General features: G+C 42.5%; 1 protein-coding gene across 3 annotated transcripts in view; it reads left to right on the forward strand.

The window, feature by feature from the left end:
• The window catches only part of prkg2l (protein kinase cGMP-dependent 2, like), an 81139-nt gene that overhangs the window by 15603 nt on the left and 44660 nt on the right, over positions 1–20876 (forward strand). For 2 of the 3 annotated variants that reach the window (XM_088086809.1, XM_042501930.2), the window contains 3 exons: positions 8348–8514; positions 10717–10830; positions 19833–19938. In XM_088086809.1, coding sequence (XP_087942935.1) covers positions 8348–8514; positions 10717–10830; positions 19833–19938 — 387 coding nt within the window. Of the gene's footprint in view, positions 1–5963; positions 7976–8083; positions 8515–10716; positions 10831–19832; positions 19939–20876 lie in introns of those variants that run through there. The other variant, XM_088086810.1, reaches the window with a different exon arrangement.

The following is a 20876-nucleotide window of genomic DNA, read 5'->3' on the forward strand; positions in this document are numbered from 1 at the left end:
TGATCTTGAGGGTCGGTGGGGAACTATGAGCTGGGACAGATAAGATGTGAGAAAGTAGTCCTTGAAGTTTGTTTTATATAGGATAGATAGATCTTAATCAAATTTAACTCTGAGGTTTCTTACAGTTGTGCTAGAGGTCAAGGTAATGCCATCTAGAGAAATGATATCCTTAGAAAAGGAAATTGTCGCTCATCCAGGCTTTTATGTCCTTAAGACATGCTTGTAGTCTAGATAACTGATCAGTTTCATCTGGTTTCATAGACAGATACAGTTGTATATCATCCGCATTACAATGGAAATTTACAGAGTCATTGCTAATAATGTTGCCTAGGGGAAGCATATGTAAAGTGAAAAGGATTGGTCCAAGTACAGAACCTTGTGGCACTCTGAAACAGACCTTAGTATGCATGGAAGATTGATCATTAATATGAACAAACTGGGAACGATCTGATAAGTAAGATTTAAACCTGCTTAGTGCCATTCCTTTAAGGCTAATTAAGTGTCAGAGTCTATGCGGTAAGATTTGATGGTCAGTGGTGTCAAATGAGAATGAATGAGATCTAACAGGATCAATACAGAGACCAGTCTTTTATTTTAGAGGCAATCAATAAGTCATTAGTAATATTTACTAGTGCTGTCTCTATCTGAGGATTTTCAGTCAGTTTTCACAGTTCATCACAGTACAAACTATTATCTTGGAGAAAGTCACAAAGTTGATTAGCAACCACTTTCTCAAGGATTTTAGAAATAAAGGGGAGATTAGATATTGGTCTGTATGTGCTCAAACCTCTGGATCGACATCGGGCTTCTTTAGAAGGGGGTTAATGACAGCTACTTTAAAGGACTGTGGTACATAGCCTGTTAGTAGAGGCACATTGATAATATCCAACAAAGAGTTGTCAATTAAGGGTAAAATTTCCTTAAGTAGCCTAGTTGGGATGGGGTCTAACAGGCATGTTGATGGCTTTGATGCAGATATCAATGTAGAGAGTCGGTGAAGGTCAATGTGGGAAAAACGGTCCCAAATAAATTTCAGGCCTTACTGCCATATCCAGATTACCCGTATCTAAGGTCAGGTCATGAGGGCAAGAGGTGATGAATTTTATCTCTTATAGTCAGAATTTTAGCATTAAAGAAATGTATAAAGTCATCACTGCTGAGGGCCAAAGGAATACAAGGCTCGATAGAGCTGTGACTCTAAACCAGCCTGGCTACAGTGTTGTTAAGAAACCTGGGATTGTTTTTATTTTCCTCAATTAATGATGAGAAGTAGTTTGCTCTGGCATAGTGGAGGGCTTTTCTATACGTTTTAAGACTGTCCTGCCAGACTAAACGGGACACTTCCAGGTTGGTTGAATGCCAATTTCTTTAAAATGTTTGGGATATCTGTTTTAATTTGGGTCTGGAGGTTAAGCCAGAGAGCCAATTTTCCTTGTTTAATTATTTTCTTCTTAAAAGGTGCAACTGAATCGAGAGCTGATCACAGTGAGCCAGTAGCACTATCAACAAGACAATCAATTTGAGAATGACTTAAGTTAGTAACAGCGTTCTCAGTCACATTGAGACATGGTAATGAGTTCAATGCAGAAGGAATCAGTTCCTTAAATTTAGCTACTGCGCCATTGGACAGACATCTAGTATGGTAACTCTTGCTGAGAGACATGTAATTGAGTAGCAAAAAATTGAAAGTTACCAAATAATAGTCTGACAGCGGGGTTCTCAGAGAAGACAATTAAATCATCAATTTCGATGCCATATGGAAGGACAAGATCTAGGGTGTGATTGAGGCAGTGGCTGGGTTTATGTATACACTGACTGAAGCCAAATGAATCCACAAGTGTGGAGAATGCAACACTAACGCTATCATTATCAATATCCATGTAAATGTTAAAATCACCTACGATAATTACTTTGTCTGATTTAAGCACTAACCCTGATATAAACTCTAAGAATTCGGATAAAAATTCAGAGTATGGGCCAGGGGCGTGGTAAATTATAACAAATAGAATGGGCTGTAAAGTTTTCCAGGATGAGTGAGAAAGACTAAAAAAAACCTTTTATATTATAATTGTAATTGTAATTATAATTATAATTGAGTTTAACTTTAGGATGTATTACTAAGCTTGAACCAAAAATAGAGAAGATTATGGTGTCTGAGATCGTTTTTGCAGACGTACACTACCGTTCAAAAGTTTGGGGTCACTTAGAAATTTCCTTATTTTTGAAAGAAAAGCACTTTTTTTTTCAATGAAGATAACTCAAAACTAATCAGAAATACACTCTATACATTGCTAATGTGGTAAATGACTATTCTAGCTGCAAATGTCTGGTTTTTGGTGCAATATCTACATAGGTGTACAGAGGCCCATTTCCAGCAACTACCACTCCAGTGTTCTAATGGTACAATGTGTTTGCTCATTGCGTCAGAAGGCTAATGGATGATTAGAAAACCCTTCTGCAATCATCTTAGCACAGCTGAAAACAGTTTAGCTGGTTAGAGAAGCTATAAAACTGACCTTCCTTTGAGCAGGTTGAGTATCTGGAACATCACATTTGTGGGGTCGAGTAAATGCTCAAAATGTCCAGAAAAAGAGAACTTTCATGTGAAACTCGACAGTCTATTCTTGTTCTTAGAAATGAAGGCTATTCTATGCGAGAAATTGCCAAGAAACTGAAGATTTCCTACAATGGTGTGTACTACTCCCTTCAGAGAACATCACAAACAGGCTCTAACCAGGGTAGAAAGAGAAGTGGGAGGCCCCGCTGCACAACTGAGCAAGAAGATAAGTACATTAGAGTCTCTAGTTTGAGAAATAGACACCTCACAGGTCCTCAACTGGCAGCTTCATTAAATAGTACCCGCAAAACGCCAGTGTCAACATCTACAGAGAAGAGGCGACTCCGGGATGCTGGCCTTCAGGGCAGAGTGGCAAAGAAAAAGCCATATCTGAGACTGGCCAATAAAAGAAAAAGATTAATATGGGCAAAAGAACACAGACATTGGACAGAGGAAGACTGCAAAAAAATGTTATGACGGATGAATCGAAGTTTGAGGTGTTTGGATCACACAGAAGAACATTTGTGAGACGCAGAACAACTGAAAAGATGCTGGAAGAGTGCCTGCCGCCATCTGTCAAGCATGGTGGGGGTAACGTGATGGTCTGGGGTTGCTTTGGTGCTGGTAATGTGGGAGATTTGTTCAGGGTAAAAGGGATTTTGAATAAGGAAGGCTATCACTCCATTTTGAAATGCCATGCCACACCCTGTGGACAGTGCTTGATTGGAGCCAATTTCATCCTACAACAGGACAATGACCCAAAGCACACCTCCAAATTGTGCAAGAACTATTTAGAGAAGAAACAGGCAGCTGCTATTCTATCTGTAATGGAGAGGCCAGCGCAGTCACCAGATCTAAACCCCTTTGAGCTGTTGTGGGAGCAGCTTGACCGTATGGTATGCAAGAAGTGCCCATCCAGCCAATCCAACTTGTGGGAGGGGCTTCTAGAAGTGTGGGGTGAAATTTCTTCAGATTACCTCAACAAATTAACAGCTAGTATGCCAAAGGTCTGCAATGCTGTAATTGCTGCAAATGGAGGATTCTTTGACGAAAGCAAAGTTTGAAGGAAAAAATTATTATTTCAAATACAAATCATTATTTCTAACCTTGTCAATGTCTTGACTATATTTTCTATTCATTTTACAACTCATGGTGGTAAATAAAAGTGACTTTTCATGGAAAACACAAAATTGTCCGGGTGACCCCAAACTTTTGAACGGTAGTGTACACACTGACTCTATGTTAATTTTAGTGACCTCCGATTGTCGTAACCAGGTGTGATTGCCGCAGATGTGAATAACGATCTTACCAAATTTACACTTCGCCTTAGTCAGCAGCTTTAAATTTGACATGACGTTGCCCGCTCTGGTCCCATGGGTGCATTTGACTATGGCTGCTGGTGTCACTAACTTCACATTTCACAAAAGCTGAGCAAGAGCTGCCAATGACCAAAGTTGTTTCCTCAGTGGCTGTGTCACTGAGTAGGGAGTACCTATTTGAAACGTGAAGGGGGAGTGGGTGGTGAACCGTGGGCTTCGGGTTACTATTCTTCACTCGGTCAGTCACCGAACCTCCTGGCTGCACGGAGGCTGCCTGGGGATGCTACGTTATGTCGGTCCGCATTGGCTACAAGGGGCTTGCTAACTACCGCAGCTACAGAGGGATTTTTCAGGGTGCAGAGCCACACCTCCAGGTCACTAAGCCTCGCCTCCAACACAGCAAATAAGCTACATTTATTGCATGTACCACTATCGCTAAAAGAGGGAAAGGAGTAACTAAACATCTGACACACCGAGCAGGACAGAGCAGCAGAAGAAGGAGAAGAGAAGGGAGAAGCCATCGCTAACCAGAGCTAAAGCTAAAGTAGCTAACGAGCTGACAGTGAGTGAAAGGCTATGTGATTAAACAGGTAGAACTGCTGAGAGGAGAAGACAGCAGTGAGTGTTTGTGTAAAACTTGAGTGAGTTTCAATCATAGGCAAGCAAAAAGCAGTCAAAGTAAGGAGCAAGTTAGAAGATTAGATTAGGTTAGTCTCCTGTTGCCGGCCTCACATTCCTCTGACCAGCGTTCACTGTACCTCTGCCTCGAATTGAACTGCTGTGTGAGAACATGTGCCTCGTGATTGAACTGTATTCACGTGTGTCCCAGTTCAGACTGTCCATGTCGAGCTTTAAACTAGCCCAAAAACTTTGAAAGCTTCTAGCCCGAAATTGGAACTGAACTATTACAGCTTACCTGTTTACCTGGTATCTGTGAAGACTGAAAATGTGAAGTCCATTACTCACCATTGCTTGTGATTGTGCTGCATTTGGGTCCATACACCACCTGTTAATATGTTGCATGAATAATGGCCTGGAGACACTGGTTTAACAGCTGGCAATTTTAATTGCACGTTTTAGAGTGTAAACTCATGAAAAGCAGATCAGTATTTTTAATGAACATTCCTGCAATTCTGTCGAAACACTCAACGGAGTATAAAAATCTCAACAGAGGACACAAAGTAGTCCATATGTTCCCAAGCACAATTACACACTTTAAACAGCATGTTCACCTATCTCCCAAAACCATTGTCAAACGTAGGCTGTGTGCTCCATCAGTTTAATGCCTGTAATGCATGTTTGTACTTGACTAGATGTGCATTTCCTTCTTGCTTGCATGGCAGAGCAATGACTTCTTAACTATGTTGTGATATACTTCCTTGACTAAAAAAGACTTACACAGGACCTAGACATGCTGATCATAAATTACTTACTTTGGACAACAACAGTGGTGTAGATCTCTTGTGCATAGATTGCTTGTGAGACTGAAATCCCTTTCACTGTCTGGGTGCCTGGCGCTGCCAGTTGTTTGTGTCCAGAAGACTGAGATCACAAAAGTCTGAATGGTTCTGCAGTTGCTGAGACAGGTTTGCAAGTGCATCGTACATGAGTCCCAAGGTCACACAGAAATTCCTTGCTTTGCATAAGATGTGCGGATTCCATAAGTTTGCCTCTCTTTGATGTTTCTTGTTTGGGCTCCTGCTGCATGCTGTTGAGTGCTCCATGTGGTCTCCACACAGCCTTTATAGAACAGAAGCAGCTGGACACACATCCCATACTCAAAACTCTGCCAGTTTTTAGGAATTGTGAGCCCACTTTTGTTCTTGTGCAGCTTCCAGAAATTCTTGTGATTTTTTGTCAGACTGAATAAGTGATTGTGGATCCTCTTCATGAAGACCTTCAAGTGGCTGACTGCCTGAACCTCATCCACAGTATCAGACACAGCCAGTTCCAAACAATGTTTCAGGCAGTGGCATGTGAAGAAGGACCTGGCAGTCAATCTGGTTGCCACACCAGTTCTCACCTTGCATGACACTGGCTCCATCAGAAACAATTGAGACCCTTTTTTTGGTTTTTTTTAAGGCCACTCCTCCATGGAGCCTACAGTCTCCAAACAGTTCAACAGAGCTTCCTCTATTCCCTCTGCACTTTGGCCTTCAAGCTAAACCAGCTCCAGAACCAAAAATTCAGGAGTAGCTCCATCTACAGAGGCTTTGACATTGACAGCCATGGCAGATTTGTGGCTGAGAGATGTAGCCTAGTTGCTGTAGCTACATCCCAAGTCATGTATTTGTCGTTTCCTTGCACCTCAATCCTTGCTTGAACCAAAGGTCATTCTGATGCACCATCTTGAAGACCGTCTCAAAGCTGTTCCGAATTGCATACTGATTCTTTTTACTTTTAGTTTGTTTTACAGCTGCCTTTACAAAGTATGTGCTGTTACATGCAGTGTGCACACAGTCGTGATGTACTACTCCCTAATACTGAGCCCTGAACTTAGACCCTCTTGCACATATATCTGTTACTATGGAGATCAGAGAAAACACCATTTGCGGAGCTTGTCAGAGATGGAAATCAACCCAGAGAGCTCTGCTGTTGTTAGTTGGCAATATATGTAGTTTAACCCTTAAGTTGTAACTGTTACAAGTTCCAAGTTCAAACACATTACTTAAATACGCCTAGATGTGTATTTCTCTATCATTGTTTTGTTCATTATTTTCTTGTTGGTTATCTACATTATTTTGTTCTCTTAAACAATTAATATATAATACAGTTTTATTACTATTTGACTCCTGGTCATCAGTCACTTTAATGCGCTGTCACACAACACTGCAACTTTTTTGTCAGCTGTCAATCAGCTGCCATCTGTTTGTGGTGCGGTCATGTGATGTATCTGCTGCTGCGCAGAGGACTGTAGTTTAGAATAATCAAGGACACAGAGAAAACTCCCCCATACTGTCCCACTTATTGCTGACATATTTATTGAATGAAAAATGACGTTTCAGTCTAGCAGACCTTCATCAGGTATTATGGCAGCATCAGAAAATTTCTACATATAAATATATGCAAGCAGAGACTGCCTTAAATCTTCCATCATCCAATCAGAGTACTGCTGAAAAAGCATGCTGGCCTGCGTAGTGCAAATTCCGACAGTAGTACAACATCCTGGTACTTTGGGCATACTGCATTTGAGACACTAATGTTTTGGGATGTACAAAATCTTTGTTTGGCATATCATAGAGAATGGCAGTGTGAGTATTAGAACATACAGCTTATTTTTGCTTTGAGGATTCGAGGAGTGAGAATTGAGGAGAGATCTCTGAAGAGCATTGTGTAAGGATACACAAGAGCAGCTTTCATGGAAGTCTTTTGTGGTGCCTTTTGAACACTGGCCAAGTTACATAGTGCTGAAAGCAGGTGACGAGGGCGCTCTGTGGAAGTGGGATGGACATAATTCTCCCTGGTGAAAGTTAGTGTAGTATTAGATCAACTTCGAAACTGCTATTTTTAAGGTGGAAATGTTACATGATGTTACTTTAACAGCAGACGGATACAATGTTCAATTCCCTAAAGCCATGAGTTGGGATTTTTTTGGTCAAAAGTTATTTCAGGACCAAGTGAAATGTTTCATTTAATTTTCCCGTTGATTGTGTTGTGTGCCTGCTAGGTCAGAACTTAAAGCAATGTGTTGGTTATCTTTTGACCATATTGACGTTACAGGGCAGTCGAAATGTACACATATATGGATATGAACAGGTCTGCTTCACAATGCAAACAGAAGTCACACAAATTCTTCACACAAATTTTGACCTTCAAAATTAGAAAGCGACTTTCAGTGCCCAATATGGTGCACTGTAGTACAGACTGTAAGGTTTGGTGATTCTGTTTTGGTCTGGGTTTTGTCGTACTTGTTGTGTATTTCCCTCCCCCTCCCCTTTCTGTTTCCTTTTTTCTCCTGCTGGCTTGTGGGTGACAGGGGGTGTGGCTGGTTCTGCTGCAGCTGCTGATGACACACACCTGATTCCCCTTCTCCTCATCAACCTGGAAATAAAAGTCCTCTCTACACTCCACTACTCTGGGAGATAATTCCGTCTCGCTCGTTAGTGCCTTGATGATATACTCTAGTGTTTCCTGCATTGTAGTTCTTAGTTTTTTTGCTGCCTTTTTGCATTTCTTACTCAATTGTGTTTCTGTCTCCTGTCTACAGGTCATCCAGTGGACCCTGTGCTCAGCTCTCATGTTTTTTCTACTGCTGTTCGCAATGAGCCAGCCTGCTCCCTGTCTCCACTGCCTGCTTTTTTGTCGTTTTTTTTAACACTTGTTGATCTACAAGTTCTGTCATTTCTCTGCTTTGGGTCCAGTTTGAAAGTTATGAAACTTGAGTTAAAATTGTAATTTGTGACACTGGGTAACATTTATAGAATTGTCTTTAAGTTGACACTATTTTTTTCTGCTTTTTCTTAAATACCAGCACCAAGAAGCTCATCAACGATGCCATCATGAAAAATGACTTCTTGAAGAAGCTGGAGTCACAACACATGAGGGAGATAGTGGACTGTATGCATGAGAAGGTTTACACCGAGGGACAGATGGTCATCAAGGAGGGGGAACCTGGCAATTACCTCTATGTACTGGCAGGTCAGCTCAGCAGAATGCATGTTGCTCGCATGGAACTTTTGCTGTCCCATTTTAAGTGAGACAGACTAAGCTATATGGTGGATACTTTGTGATTTTGTACATTTTACAGCACAGTTATAAACAAAGAAAGGTCATCAGTTTGCATTCATCATTAAGGAAGTTGATAGTACAATTTCCCAAACTCTTTTTTAAATCTTTAAATTTATGATTCCTTAAGCATATAATATAGTGTGTTTATTGATTAAATTAATAGTAGTGCAAAAGGGATGGCTTAAGGGCCACATACAGGAAGGGCCACAAATTTCTTTGACAGAAAAAATGTCAAAAAATGTCAAAAAAAGAAAAATTGGGGTTGAAGTATGTATTTATTGAAAAAGAGACATCTTCCTTCAGGTTGTGTAAGTCATATACAGTTTTGTTCATGAGTGAGTGCGAAATAGGCTAAGAGCTTTAAAAATTGGATGGGTTAGCAGTGATGTGATGCATAGACACTTGTGAGACAATGGGCCCCTTGGCATAGGAAGATTTGATGCTGTTTTAGGCATCACGAGAAAATTACATGACAACAGCATGACCATATGAAGGTAAGCCCTTTAACTTTTCAATGAGAATTGCTAACACCATTCACTACAATTGGAGACTCTTGTTCAGAGGTGCCCTGACACCTGTGGGCTCCTGGGTCTTTGCCTGATAGGCACATCGTTGGTCATTCCGTGGTTGTGCCTGGTTGTTGTGTTGTATCCTGGTGAGACCACCTTGATAATGTGAGCTCAACATTGTATATCTCTCTGTGTATCAGTCTGGACTCTCTGCCACCACAAACACTTTCAGTGGGTGAGAGTACTTACCTTGACAGACAGACTCCACCAGCCAATCCTGATGTTAGCACTAGTGGTCTGCACGGGCTTGAAAATGCAGCCTAAGCTCATGAACTGCTCATGACATAGCAACCTGACCCGACAATAAGCTCGACTGTATAATGCAACATTGGAAGCCTGCATCCAAGTCCAAGTCTAAACCTGAATACTGGAAATAATGCTGAAAGACACACACACACACAAACACACAACAACAACAACAGCAGCAGCATTAGCAGCAGCGGGGGCTGAACAGAATTATTTTATTTTATCCTGGTCTTCTTGCAATCTTTGCTATATTTTAAAATTGTATTGCAATGGCAACAATGCACATTCCTTGTGTACTCTCAGTTCTTAAGTCAAGAGAACACACAGCCAAGCCTTCCCATTTTCATTTGGGATTTTAATTAGCTCCCCTTTCGTTATGATGTGCCTCAGGTCTTCCACGGCTGACACTGCAACAGGTCACAAGCAAGGAGATGTGTGTGTGTTTTGTGTGTCACTGATCAACAGACTGAATGAAAGCACAGGAGTGATGAGGGTGGTGTGTGTGTGTGTGTGTGTGTGTGTGTGTGTGTGTGTGTGTGTGTGTGTGTGTGTGTGTGTGTGTGTGTGTGTGTGTGTGTGTGTGTGTGTGTGTGAACACATGACTTGGTCAGAGCTTTAGCAAGGAGCACAGACTTTTAGCAGCCAAAAAAAAGGGGGGGGGCATGGATCCTGGCCAGACCTCTAGTTAGCACTAGTCTCTACTAGACGCTGTCAGTTAGACAGTTACTATGCTAACATTAGAGTTAAGCACTTGTTGCTGCAGGAGCCACCAGCACTGTTTTGCAAGAAGTAGCCTGTATGCTACATCATCACCTACAACACAGTTCCTGATTGGCTGCTTAAGTTGTCAATTACAGTGCAAATTCATGATTAGCCTGAGTGGATACCAATTTCTGGAAAGTGTTACAGAGAGAGAAACAGAATATTGAGCTCACATGATCAGGATGGTCTTACCAGGCTTGTGTTGATGAGGGAGCCTGAAAGTGAAGCTCTCAGTTTACCAGTAGATCTCTCTTCAGTTCTCACCTGTGGTAATGAGTTTTGGGTTGTGACTGAGAGAATGACATCAAGGATTCCAGCATCTGAAATAAGAAGGTTATATGGGTTCATCCTTAGAGATAGGCTGAGAAGCTGATATATCCAGAAGAAGTAGAATCACTGTAACTTTGCACCTAAAGGTGCCAGTTGAGATCATACCTATGTACAGTCCTGGCCTGGCCTTCCAAAACATTATGCATCAAATGAAAATTCACATGGTACAATGAGTTGGTTGTAGCTTCATTTTTCTTCACTGCAGATGGCTTGCTGGAGGTCATCCAAAATGGGAGGCTACTGAGGGAGATGCGTCCTGGAACAGCGTTTGGAGAACTGGCCATATTGTATAACTGTAAGAGAACAGCCACTGTCAAAGGTGAGTGATCGCAGCATTTCCTTTTCTGTGAGACCAAACCAGCCATGGTTTTCAATATTTCAATATGTCTCATCTATCGGATTACATACATGTAAACACTTCCAGGTGCTTAAATGTGTACCGTGTGTGTTTTACAACCATATCCATACCCCCTGTAAAACATTTGCTGGCTATATGGACCATGAGCAGATGAATATGCAATAAAGGAGTTATAGATATACTACTATGACATGACTCATTGATGCCTCACATACTGCACAGATGTGCCCATGTTCAACAATTCAAAATTTTTGTCACAATGCTGACTCTTTTCAATGTAATTAAGACTTTTGCATGGGGCAAACTGGAAAAAATTCAAATGTTTGAAGGTTGAATAATGGACAGAGTTTAATAATTCTTTTAAAGAGAATTTTGATCAGGACAACCACACCCAAACCGCTATTAAATTAACAAATTAATTATCAGTTACCGACAACGCCACCCCAGGCATTTCACCTGGAGAATTGTACTAACCCTCTCCACAGTATTTAAAGCACACAAGTTCATTCACTGATGAAAGCTTGAGACCGGGTCCAGCGTAAAAAATTAAGTTAATTTTATTTAACAATATATTATTTTACTTAACACAGTTCAATAAAATCGTTATACACACACACCACGCACGCACTCACCCCTAAACAAACCCCACAAAATACACAAAGAGAAAGGCAAATAACTAAATTGGGTTTTACATCAGGGTTAAATTAATGAACCCACATAGCTTAACAAAACCCAACACATGCAAGCAAAAGAAAACTGTCGAACAACCCAAAACAAATAAAGATAATCAGAAATAATCTTGAATTAATCAAAACTGATAAACCCAAATAAACATGCAAGGCAACCAAAGAAAAATAATCAAGGATAAGTAAGCCAAAACAAACATGCAAAACAACCCAAACATAAAGCAAAAAAATAAAATAACAACTATCAAAAGTATCTAAACCCCAGTACACATGCAACACACACTAACTATTACTAATAAACTTCAGTCCATGCTTAGGAAAAGGTTAAGATATGCGCAGCCCAGGATAGGGACAGCAATCACTTTAATGAGTGCCAGCAACAGCACGGTTGGAGACGTAGAGTTGGATGAATGGATAAACAATCGCCACACAAACAGGCACGCAAAACAGCAGCCGGCCAACGCGGCGTGCGAGGGAGGCGGAGTTAGAGCTGGTGGAGAGGATCGCACACACGTGTACCCTGCCATTGAAAGACATATTTTAGGATCTAAAAATTAACTATGCCGGTAACTTGGCATCACGATGTCTACATACCGTCAGGAGTTGAATGAGCATCACAAAGTGAGGAAGAGAAGCACTCGGCGCCACAGCGGCATAATTACAAATGTGGCAGACCGCAGATCACTCTCCCACGCTGCAGCACACGAGATGAGGTGCCGGGGAGAGACACTTGACGCCCGGCGATTAACGCTGACAAGGGAGAGGAAGACCCAAGTCCAGGCACTGCATGAGGGACAAAAACCAATTTTGATGATGACCGCAAAACTTTATGAAAAGCACACAGAACCATGCAGCACCGCACATACCCGGGATCAGCGAGCTGAGCGATCCGGCCGCGAGGCAATCAAGTGAAGCTACTGGTGGAAGTGGAGCACCCGGAAGCTTCGAGGCAAGAGAGCTCCCAGGGCACAACCACCCACCTTTATAGACTGCGCCCCCAGCAGAGACATGCTGATCCTGCAGCACTAATTAAGACACCGCACAGCTACAGCCATACTGCTACACATGCCACACAAGTTTATTTCAGACAATGTTTCAATTTTGCTTGGATCCTCATCGGGTCATTTGACCAAAGAAACAAACAAAAACAGCTGCTTTTAGGTGAGGTGACAAAAACGCATCATAGTGTATCATAGCATGACGCATCACGCATCAAGTGTAGATTTAGTGGTTTTAGAAACACCTCGTATGCTCTTCCATTATGAGAGTAGCAGGAGAGGAATTACACAGAGAACTGGAGCACAAAGGCACGCAACTGGTCGACACTGCTGTGAGCAGAATGGAAATGCGGGAGCTGGGGGTCTGAATCCGAGGAGATCATTACTGAGAAGTTGTCTCTGGAAAAGGAGAGCACCTCTTTCAATTACTGGTTGCTCTAGACAGTAGGTTTGGATGGCTAATTCAAGGCACCGTATCCATGTTCAATGCAACAGCTGACACAGAGCCTAACGATGTTGAACTCTTCGTGAGAGTTGGGCTGGAGAAAAAAATTAAATCACACACTGCGCTCCTGTTGGGAAACTGAATCTTTCAGGATTCTAACAGAGCAAGAATCAAAGAAAAGTGACAAGGAGACAATGCAGCTGTTTGAAAGGTCTGTCTGAAAATAAAGAACTGTCCACTAATTATGATGTTGCCACAAGACATTTTGATCAGCTGGTTAAAAAGTTTAACAGTGTTCCACTTTATAATCAGTACAGTGACATCATCAAAGAGTATGTCAGTCAGGGAATAGAGGAACGTGTGGAAAATAGGATCTCCGACAATCCCACGTACTATCCCCCCACAGAGCAGTCATTAATGAGGATCGATTAACTACTAAGCTCAGAATCAGAATCAGAATCAGAATCAGAAAAAGATTTATTGCCAGGTATAGTTAACACAATACGAGGAATTTGTTCTGGTGGGTTGGTGCAACATAAATATAGAAAAAGAAAATAGATAAAATAGAAGATACAAATATAAAATATAAAATATAAAATATAAAAGGTACGAGTCTTACAGTGCAAAACAAAACAAGTAACACAAGTAACAGTGTAACAGTGCAAGAAACAGAACCATGGAATTAAAGTTATATACAAGAATGTTTGGAGTGCAAGATATATATTGATATTTACATTGAAATTCACATTTATACAGGTTTGAGTGCAACTTTATGGTGTGGATGTGCCGCATGACCAGCAGCAGTGTCAGTGATGTGCATTAATGAACACATTAATGTAACGTACAGTCTATGAGGAGAGTGCGTCAGTGGGGGACCTGGGCCTTGTTTATGAAGCTGGTGGCAGACGGGAAGAAACTGTTCTTGTGGCATGAGGTTCTGGTCTTGATGGACCGAAGCCTAGTTTGTGTCCAGGGTGGGAGGGATCGGCCACAATCTTACCTGCACGCCTCAGAGTCCTGGAGGCGTACAGGTCCTGGAGGGAAGGCAGACTGCAGCCGATGACCTTCTCAGCAGAGCGGATGATACGCTGCAGCCTGCACTTGTCCTTGGCAGTAGCTGCAGCATACCAGATGGTGATGGAGGAGGTGAGGATGGACTCGATGATGGAGGTGTAGAATTGCACCATCATCTTCACTGGCAGGTTGAACTTCCTCAGCTGCCGCAGGAAGTACATCCTCTGTTGGGCTTTTTTGGTCAGAGAGCTGATGTTCAGCTCCCACTTGAGGTCCTGGGTGATGATGGTGCCCAGGAAGCAGAAGGACTCCACCGTGACCACTGGAGAGTCTCTCAGGGTGATGGGGGTGAGTGGGGCTGTGTTCCTTCTGAAGTCTACTATCATCTCCACTGTCTTTAGAGCGTTGAGCTCCAGATTGTTCAAGCTGCACCAGGACACCAGACGGTCTGTCTCCCTCCTGTAGGCGGACTCATCTCCATCAGAGATGAGCCCAATGAGGGTCGTGTCGTCCGCGAACTTCAGGAGCTTGACAGACTGGTGACTGGAGGTGCAGCTGTTGGTGTACAGGGAGAATAGCAGAGGAGAAAGAACACAGGCCTGAGGGGATCCAGTGCTGATAGTCCGGGAGTCAGAGATGTGTTTTCCCAGCTTTATATGCTGCCTCCTGTCAGACAGGAAGTCTGTGATCCACCTGCAAGTGGAGTCTGGCACATTCAGCTGGGAGAGCTTGTCCTGCAGTAGAGCTGGGATGATTGTGTTGAAGGCAGAGCTGAAATCCACAAACAGGATCCTGGCATAGGATCCTGGGGAGTCCAGGTGCTGGAGGATGAAATGCAAGGCCAGGTTAACTGCATCATCTACAGACCTGTTGGCTCTGTAGGCAAACTGTAGGGGGTCCAGGTGTGAGTCAGTAATGTCTTTGATGGGTGGAAGCATGAGGCGCTCAAATGACTTCATAACCACAGAGGTCAAGGCAACAGGTCTGTAGTCATTGAGTCCTATTGTCCTCAGCTTATTGGGAACAGGGATGATTGTGGAGGCCTTGAAGCAGGCCGGTACGTGGTATGTCTCCAGTGAGATGTTGAAAATGTCTGTGAACACTGGAGACAGCTGATCAGCACAGTGCTTCAGGGTGGATGGAGAGACAGAGTCCGGCCCACTTGCTTTGCGGGGGTTCTGCCTCTTGAACAGTCTGTTGACATCCTTCTCCTGGATGGAGAAAGGTGTCACTGGGGGGGAGGGGGAGGATGAGTTGGGAGCTTCTGACGTGGGCAGCTGTGGTGAAGCTCCTGCTGAGATGGGGGAGGTGCAGGTGGAGGGTTGAGGCTGGTCAGAGGTGTGATGGGGGATGGAGTCAGGACTGACCCATTGTCTTTCAAATCTACAGTAAAACTCATTCAGGCTGTTGGCCAGACGCAAGTCATTGGCAGCTTGTGGGGCTCTGGGTTTGTAGTTGGTTATCTGCCTGAGCCCCCTCCACACAGAGGCAGTGTCACCGGCTGAGAACTGGTGTTGGAGTTTCTCAGAGTACAAACATTTAGCTCTTCTCACCTCCTTGCTAAACGCATACTTTGCCTAGAGTAGTATTTGATGCGCCCTCTCATGCAGCTGGTTGTCAGTCACTAAATGATTGCTTGACAACAGGCCCTAATCTGAATCCTGAGTTACTCATTATCCTGTTAAAGTTCGAACAGCATAGAGTAGCATTTATGGCTGATATAACCAAAGCCTTTTTGCAAATCTCTATTTGAGAACAAGATAGGGATGCTTTAAGATTTCTCTGGTTAAATGACTTGCCAAAACCCCACGAAGAAACTGATGTAATAATCATGCGCATGACCAGAGTTCCTTTTCACGCATCCCCCCGTATCTTTCTTCTGGCAGCAACAATTCAACATCATTTGAAAAATATGAGCAACAATATCCCACTGTGACATCTACACTTGATGAATGTTTGTATGTAGATGACTTGATCTTGATCTGCAGCTGACCTCTCCATGCAAGCAAAAAGTATTTTAAAAGATGCAGGGAAGTTCTTGGACTGACATGGAGAACTGAACAAGATGATTTTGTCTTTAATTTGAGGAGCGTAATGGATTTTCTGGAAATCAAAAGGAATACAAAGGGAAATGTTACAAACGTCTGCACGCATCTTTGATCCAATCAGATTCCTTTCTCCTTTTACAAACAGAGTGAAATGCCTTTTCCAACAAATGTGGGAATGTGGACTTTAATGGGACAATGAGTTATCTGAGGATATGTTACACCTTTGGCAACAGTGGTGCACAGAATTGCCTAACATCAGGAAAATAAATATCCCCAGATAGTACCAAGCAGTGCTCACAGATCAACATGCACCTGTTAAATAAGGAGTGCAGGCCTTCAGTGATGCAAGTGAAATTGCATATTGCAGAGCTGCTTATCTGAAAATCTTCCCTGAAGATGGTGAGTGCACAGTGACTCTTATAACAGCTAAAACAGTAGTAGTGCTGCTTAAAAAATATGCTACCCAGACTAGAACTGCTCTGAGCTCTATTTGGAGCTAGACTCAGTCAGTATGTCTTTAAACGCCTTGACATAAATAAGAGCCAATTACAAATGTAGAGTGACAACAATGATAACTTTACACTGGATAAAAAGCGCCGCCAAACAGTGGAAATTTTTTGAAGAGAACAGAGTCAGAGTGATCAGAATCAGAACAGAACCAACACAATGGAGTTATTGCAGCGGAAAAGAAAATCCTGCAGATGTTGCAACAAGAGGGATAAGTGTCAACAAGTTAAACGACAGCTCTCTGTGGTGGAACGGCCCGGAGTGGCTCAAAGAAAGAGAAATTAATTACTGTCAAAATAATACTGAAACACATGAAAATGATGACGATGTAAAAGAAAATCTGTCTGTTGTGGAAATGTGGAAACCAGTTTGACAAGTTCTGAAAATCCAAGGAAATTACTGGAGATGAAAATTCACAGTGACCTCAACAGAATGTTAAATGTAATTGCCTGGATCCAACACTTCATTCACAATGCCAGAGAAAAACAAAAACTGACTTGAGCTTTATCAGCTGAAAAGATCACAGAAGCTGAGCTTTATTGGATCCATGTAACAGAATAGAAGTTATCATTGAAACGGGTGTGTTTAGGACCCAAATGCAGTACTCTGACGCTCAGTGACAGTTGGTAATAAACTTTATTTAAACCAACACAGTTAAAGTTCAATATGCTCAGAGTCAATAATGTGAAAAGTTCGTTCTTCGGGCTGAGAGCCCAAGCACAGTCTCTAGGATTCCCACGAGGAGAGGAGACGAATCTTGCAGCAGCTGTAGCTGGTGAGCAGGAAGCCCCGTAGCTCGTCGAACCGACAACACGTGGTGAGGAATCGTCGTCGGTTAAGCACAGGGATAGAGGGCAGGCAGGAGTTCTGTTATCAGGAAAGCAGTCCGCGATGGCAGCAGTACCGATGAGGAGAGAGCAGGAGGATTGTCGAAGCCAAGCAGAGGAGACATTACCAGGAGAGCAGTCAGAGTTCCGAGACGCCGAAACAGAGCACGTGGTCAGGGACAGAAGGCAGGTAGGTACACGAGGAGACAGGCGAGGAGAGCTGGTCAGGGACAGGCAGAGTCGGCTTCGGACGATCTGGCAGAAGAACGCTGGAAAGTCTCGCATAGTGCAGAAGAACAATCTGGCAGTGAGTGAGAGTGCTGGAGAGGCTTATATGCAGGACTGATTGGTGATGAGTTGCAGCTGTGAGGTGAGCAGGCTGCGGAGGTGGGCGTGGTTTGCAGGTAGAGTGGAGCAGAGGGAGGGTGAGTGGAAAAGTACTGGCAGTGGGGGAGGAGGAGGCAGGCAGGCAGGCACCATGACAATCATGAAGAAATAGCTCAGTTAAAACGAGGCCAAGAAATAAATGTACAGTCCAATATCAAACCTTTAAGCCCTTTCTTGGATGAAAAAGGACACTTGAGAGTGGGAGGCAGGTTACAAATGACTGGAAAGTTTGAACAAAAACATCCCGTCATCCTTCCTGCAAATGCAACATTGACAGAACTGATAGTTAAAAATGTCATCAACAGGTGCTGCCTTCCAGTCTGCATGACACTCTTCATCAAGTGAGAAAGCAATTTTGGATCATTAAAGGACGACACCTAACAAAAGAGTTGTAAATGCTTGTCTGATCTGTCGTAAATACAAAGTAAAAGTGGCTCAGCAGATTTCAGCTCCATTACCTGAGCAGCGCACAGAGGAAGCACCTTCCTTTGAAATCACAGGAATGGATTTTGCCGGCCCTCTATTCACTAAATATCAAGATAAGGTTTTTATTGCCCTTTTCACATGTGCAGTCACCAGAGCGATTTATCTTGAATTAGTGACTGATATGACAAATAAAAAGTTTTTGCTAGCTTTCAGATGTTTTGTGTCACGTCGAGGAATATGTAAAATAATTTATTTGGACAGTGCAAAAACATTCAAGCGAGCTCAGAAGGAGTTAAAAGTTCTCTGGGATTCCCTTTCATCAAAAGAACTGCAGAAATTATTTTCTGAAAAATTAATCACATTGAAGTTCATTGCGGAAAGAGCTGCATGGTGGGATGGCATGTGGGAGAGAATGGTTAGGTCAGTAAAAACCTGCCTGTGCAAAGTGATTGGAAAAGCCTCCCTCAAGTATAAGGAGATAGAAACTGTGCTGACAGAAGTAGAAGCAGCTGTTAATTCCCGTGCTATCACCTTCACCCACACCAGCAGCGAAGAGACTTTACCACTGAATCCATCGCACTTTTTGATTCAGCAGGGTCTTACTGTGCTCCCCTCACCTGGCAACGCAGCATCTGCTATCCCTAACATAGAACAAAGACAAACGCATGGAAATGGAACTATAGACAGCGCATAATGAACACATTTTGGACTCAATGGACTAAAGAATATGTCCATGAGTTATGATCTTCACACCACTCCTTTCCTGTAAAGAAGTCCACAGAGTTAAAGCCTGGAGATGTAGTTTTAGTGCACAAGGATAAACTACGCAAACATCTTTGGAAAATGGGAAGAATTAAGGAAGTTTATTTGGGCTGATGGAAAGATGGAAAGGTACGCTCATATCTTGTTACGCTTCCTACCAGGATTACAATAAGAAGACCAGTACAACTGCTTTATCCTCTTGAGCTGGACTTGCAATGAGTTGACTGGAGTTTGCCTCATCAGCTAGGAATCTGTTGCAGCTTAAAAGACGTATAAAACAAGCGCACCTCAGCAGTGGCATCTTCTTATTATCACATGAGTAATCAATGAACTGATTGCCTGGGGGGTGGGTTTTATGCGTATACTAAAGTGTTTTTTGTCTCAGATGAGAACTGTCAATATGTAAATAAATCAACGTAAAGAGCAAACTAGTTTGTCTTTTTTAGACCTCAAGATTGCTGCCATATGGAAAAAGTATCTGCTGCTGTTCCAAGATCTTTATCCCTCAGGCTATGAGACTCCTAAACTCCTCTTTCAATTCCAAAAGATGCAGCAGGATCAAGTACAGATTTTAATTTCATTTTTTGAACTATGTTTTTAAAAAAATATCTTTTTGACCTGTTTTTGCTGCTGACTGAGGTTGGCATCCTGGATATACTGTATATTTCACATATTGTAGACTCTCTTTGTCTGCTTCTCTCTGAAATCACTTTTTTCATCTTCCGTGCTTGCTCTGACAGCTTGATGGACCATCATAAAGGGGCGGGGCTTAGGGAGGGGTTAATTGAATTTGTAATTGAATAGCTGTGCTCTACAGTAATGAAGCAATAGTCATAGTTGTTAATGGTTTCATTCTTCTCCAGCTGTATCATGGTCTCAAATCTGGGCTCTTGAGCGCAAGACATTCCAGACCATTATGATGCGGACGACACAGGCCAGACATGAGGAGTATCTCAGCTTTCTCTGCAGGTAAAAACACAACTGACAGGCTCTGTGTGTCTTCTCTCAACTACAGTTAAAACTGGTGTTTTCAGTGAGGTTGGCAGAACACTCCAAACTTGCAAAACAGTGTAACCAATGTAGAGCTTTAGCCTGGCAAGTTAACACTCTAGCTTCAACTTTTAGATGAAGGCTGGGTTTCAAATGGGACAGTATCTTATGTGTTATGTTCATTGTGTTGGGTCAGGTCTGAGTTTTAAACCTGTGCAGAACTTTATACACCCAACAGTAGTGCATTAATAACACACTCAGGGCTGCCCTTTGAAAGCCAGAGAACTTAATCATCAGTCAGAGACCACTAAGTCAACTGAGCAGATGTTTTGGGGTTTTTTTTCCAGTCAGTGTGCAGTGTACTTCTAGGGACATTTTGATCCCCTGATTTTGCTGTGGAGTCAGCACTCTCGACTGTCACACTGCTCTTTGATACAGACAGTTTGAGGACACAATACAGCAGCCTGGAGGTGACAGATCTGATCTGATCAGGCTCTGAGATAACATTATTGTCTTTCTTCTGCTTCGAAATGGTACATTTAAAGCTCACAGTAACTTAATACGACACCGACTTTATTTTGATATCTAGTGTCAGCAAAAAATGTTGTATATTTCTGCCCCATTCTTAGTACATTTAGCTTGTTCACTATACTGAGTGAATGGTGTCACACAGAACGACCTGCAAACATTTTAACTTTATGGGGGAAAAAAAAACAACAAATCATTGAATATTCATATTAAACACCCAATGATGCACTAAACACTAAACTGTCATGAACTCACAGACAGGTGGACACAGTAATACAGCAGCACTCAGAGGATTACACAGAAACATAGTCAGTCAGTACACAGGAATCCAAAACTCATGGCAACAGTACAAAAGATATCAGGCAGTCTCACAGGTCTGGAAATTGGTC

This window comes from Plectropomus leopardus, chromosome 13, assembly GCF_026936395.1.
Source record: "Plectropomus leopardus strain MGB_pleo_1.0 chromosome 13, ASM2693639v1, whole genome shotgun sequence".
Taxonomy (NCBI): Eukaryota; Metazoa; Chordata; class Actinopteri; order Perciformes; family Serranidae; genus Plectropomus; species Plectropomus leopardus.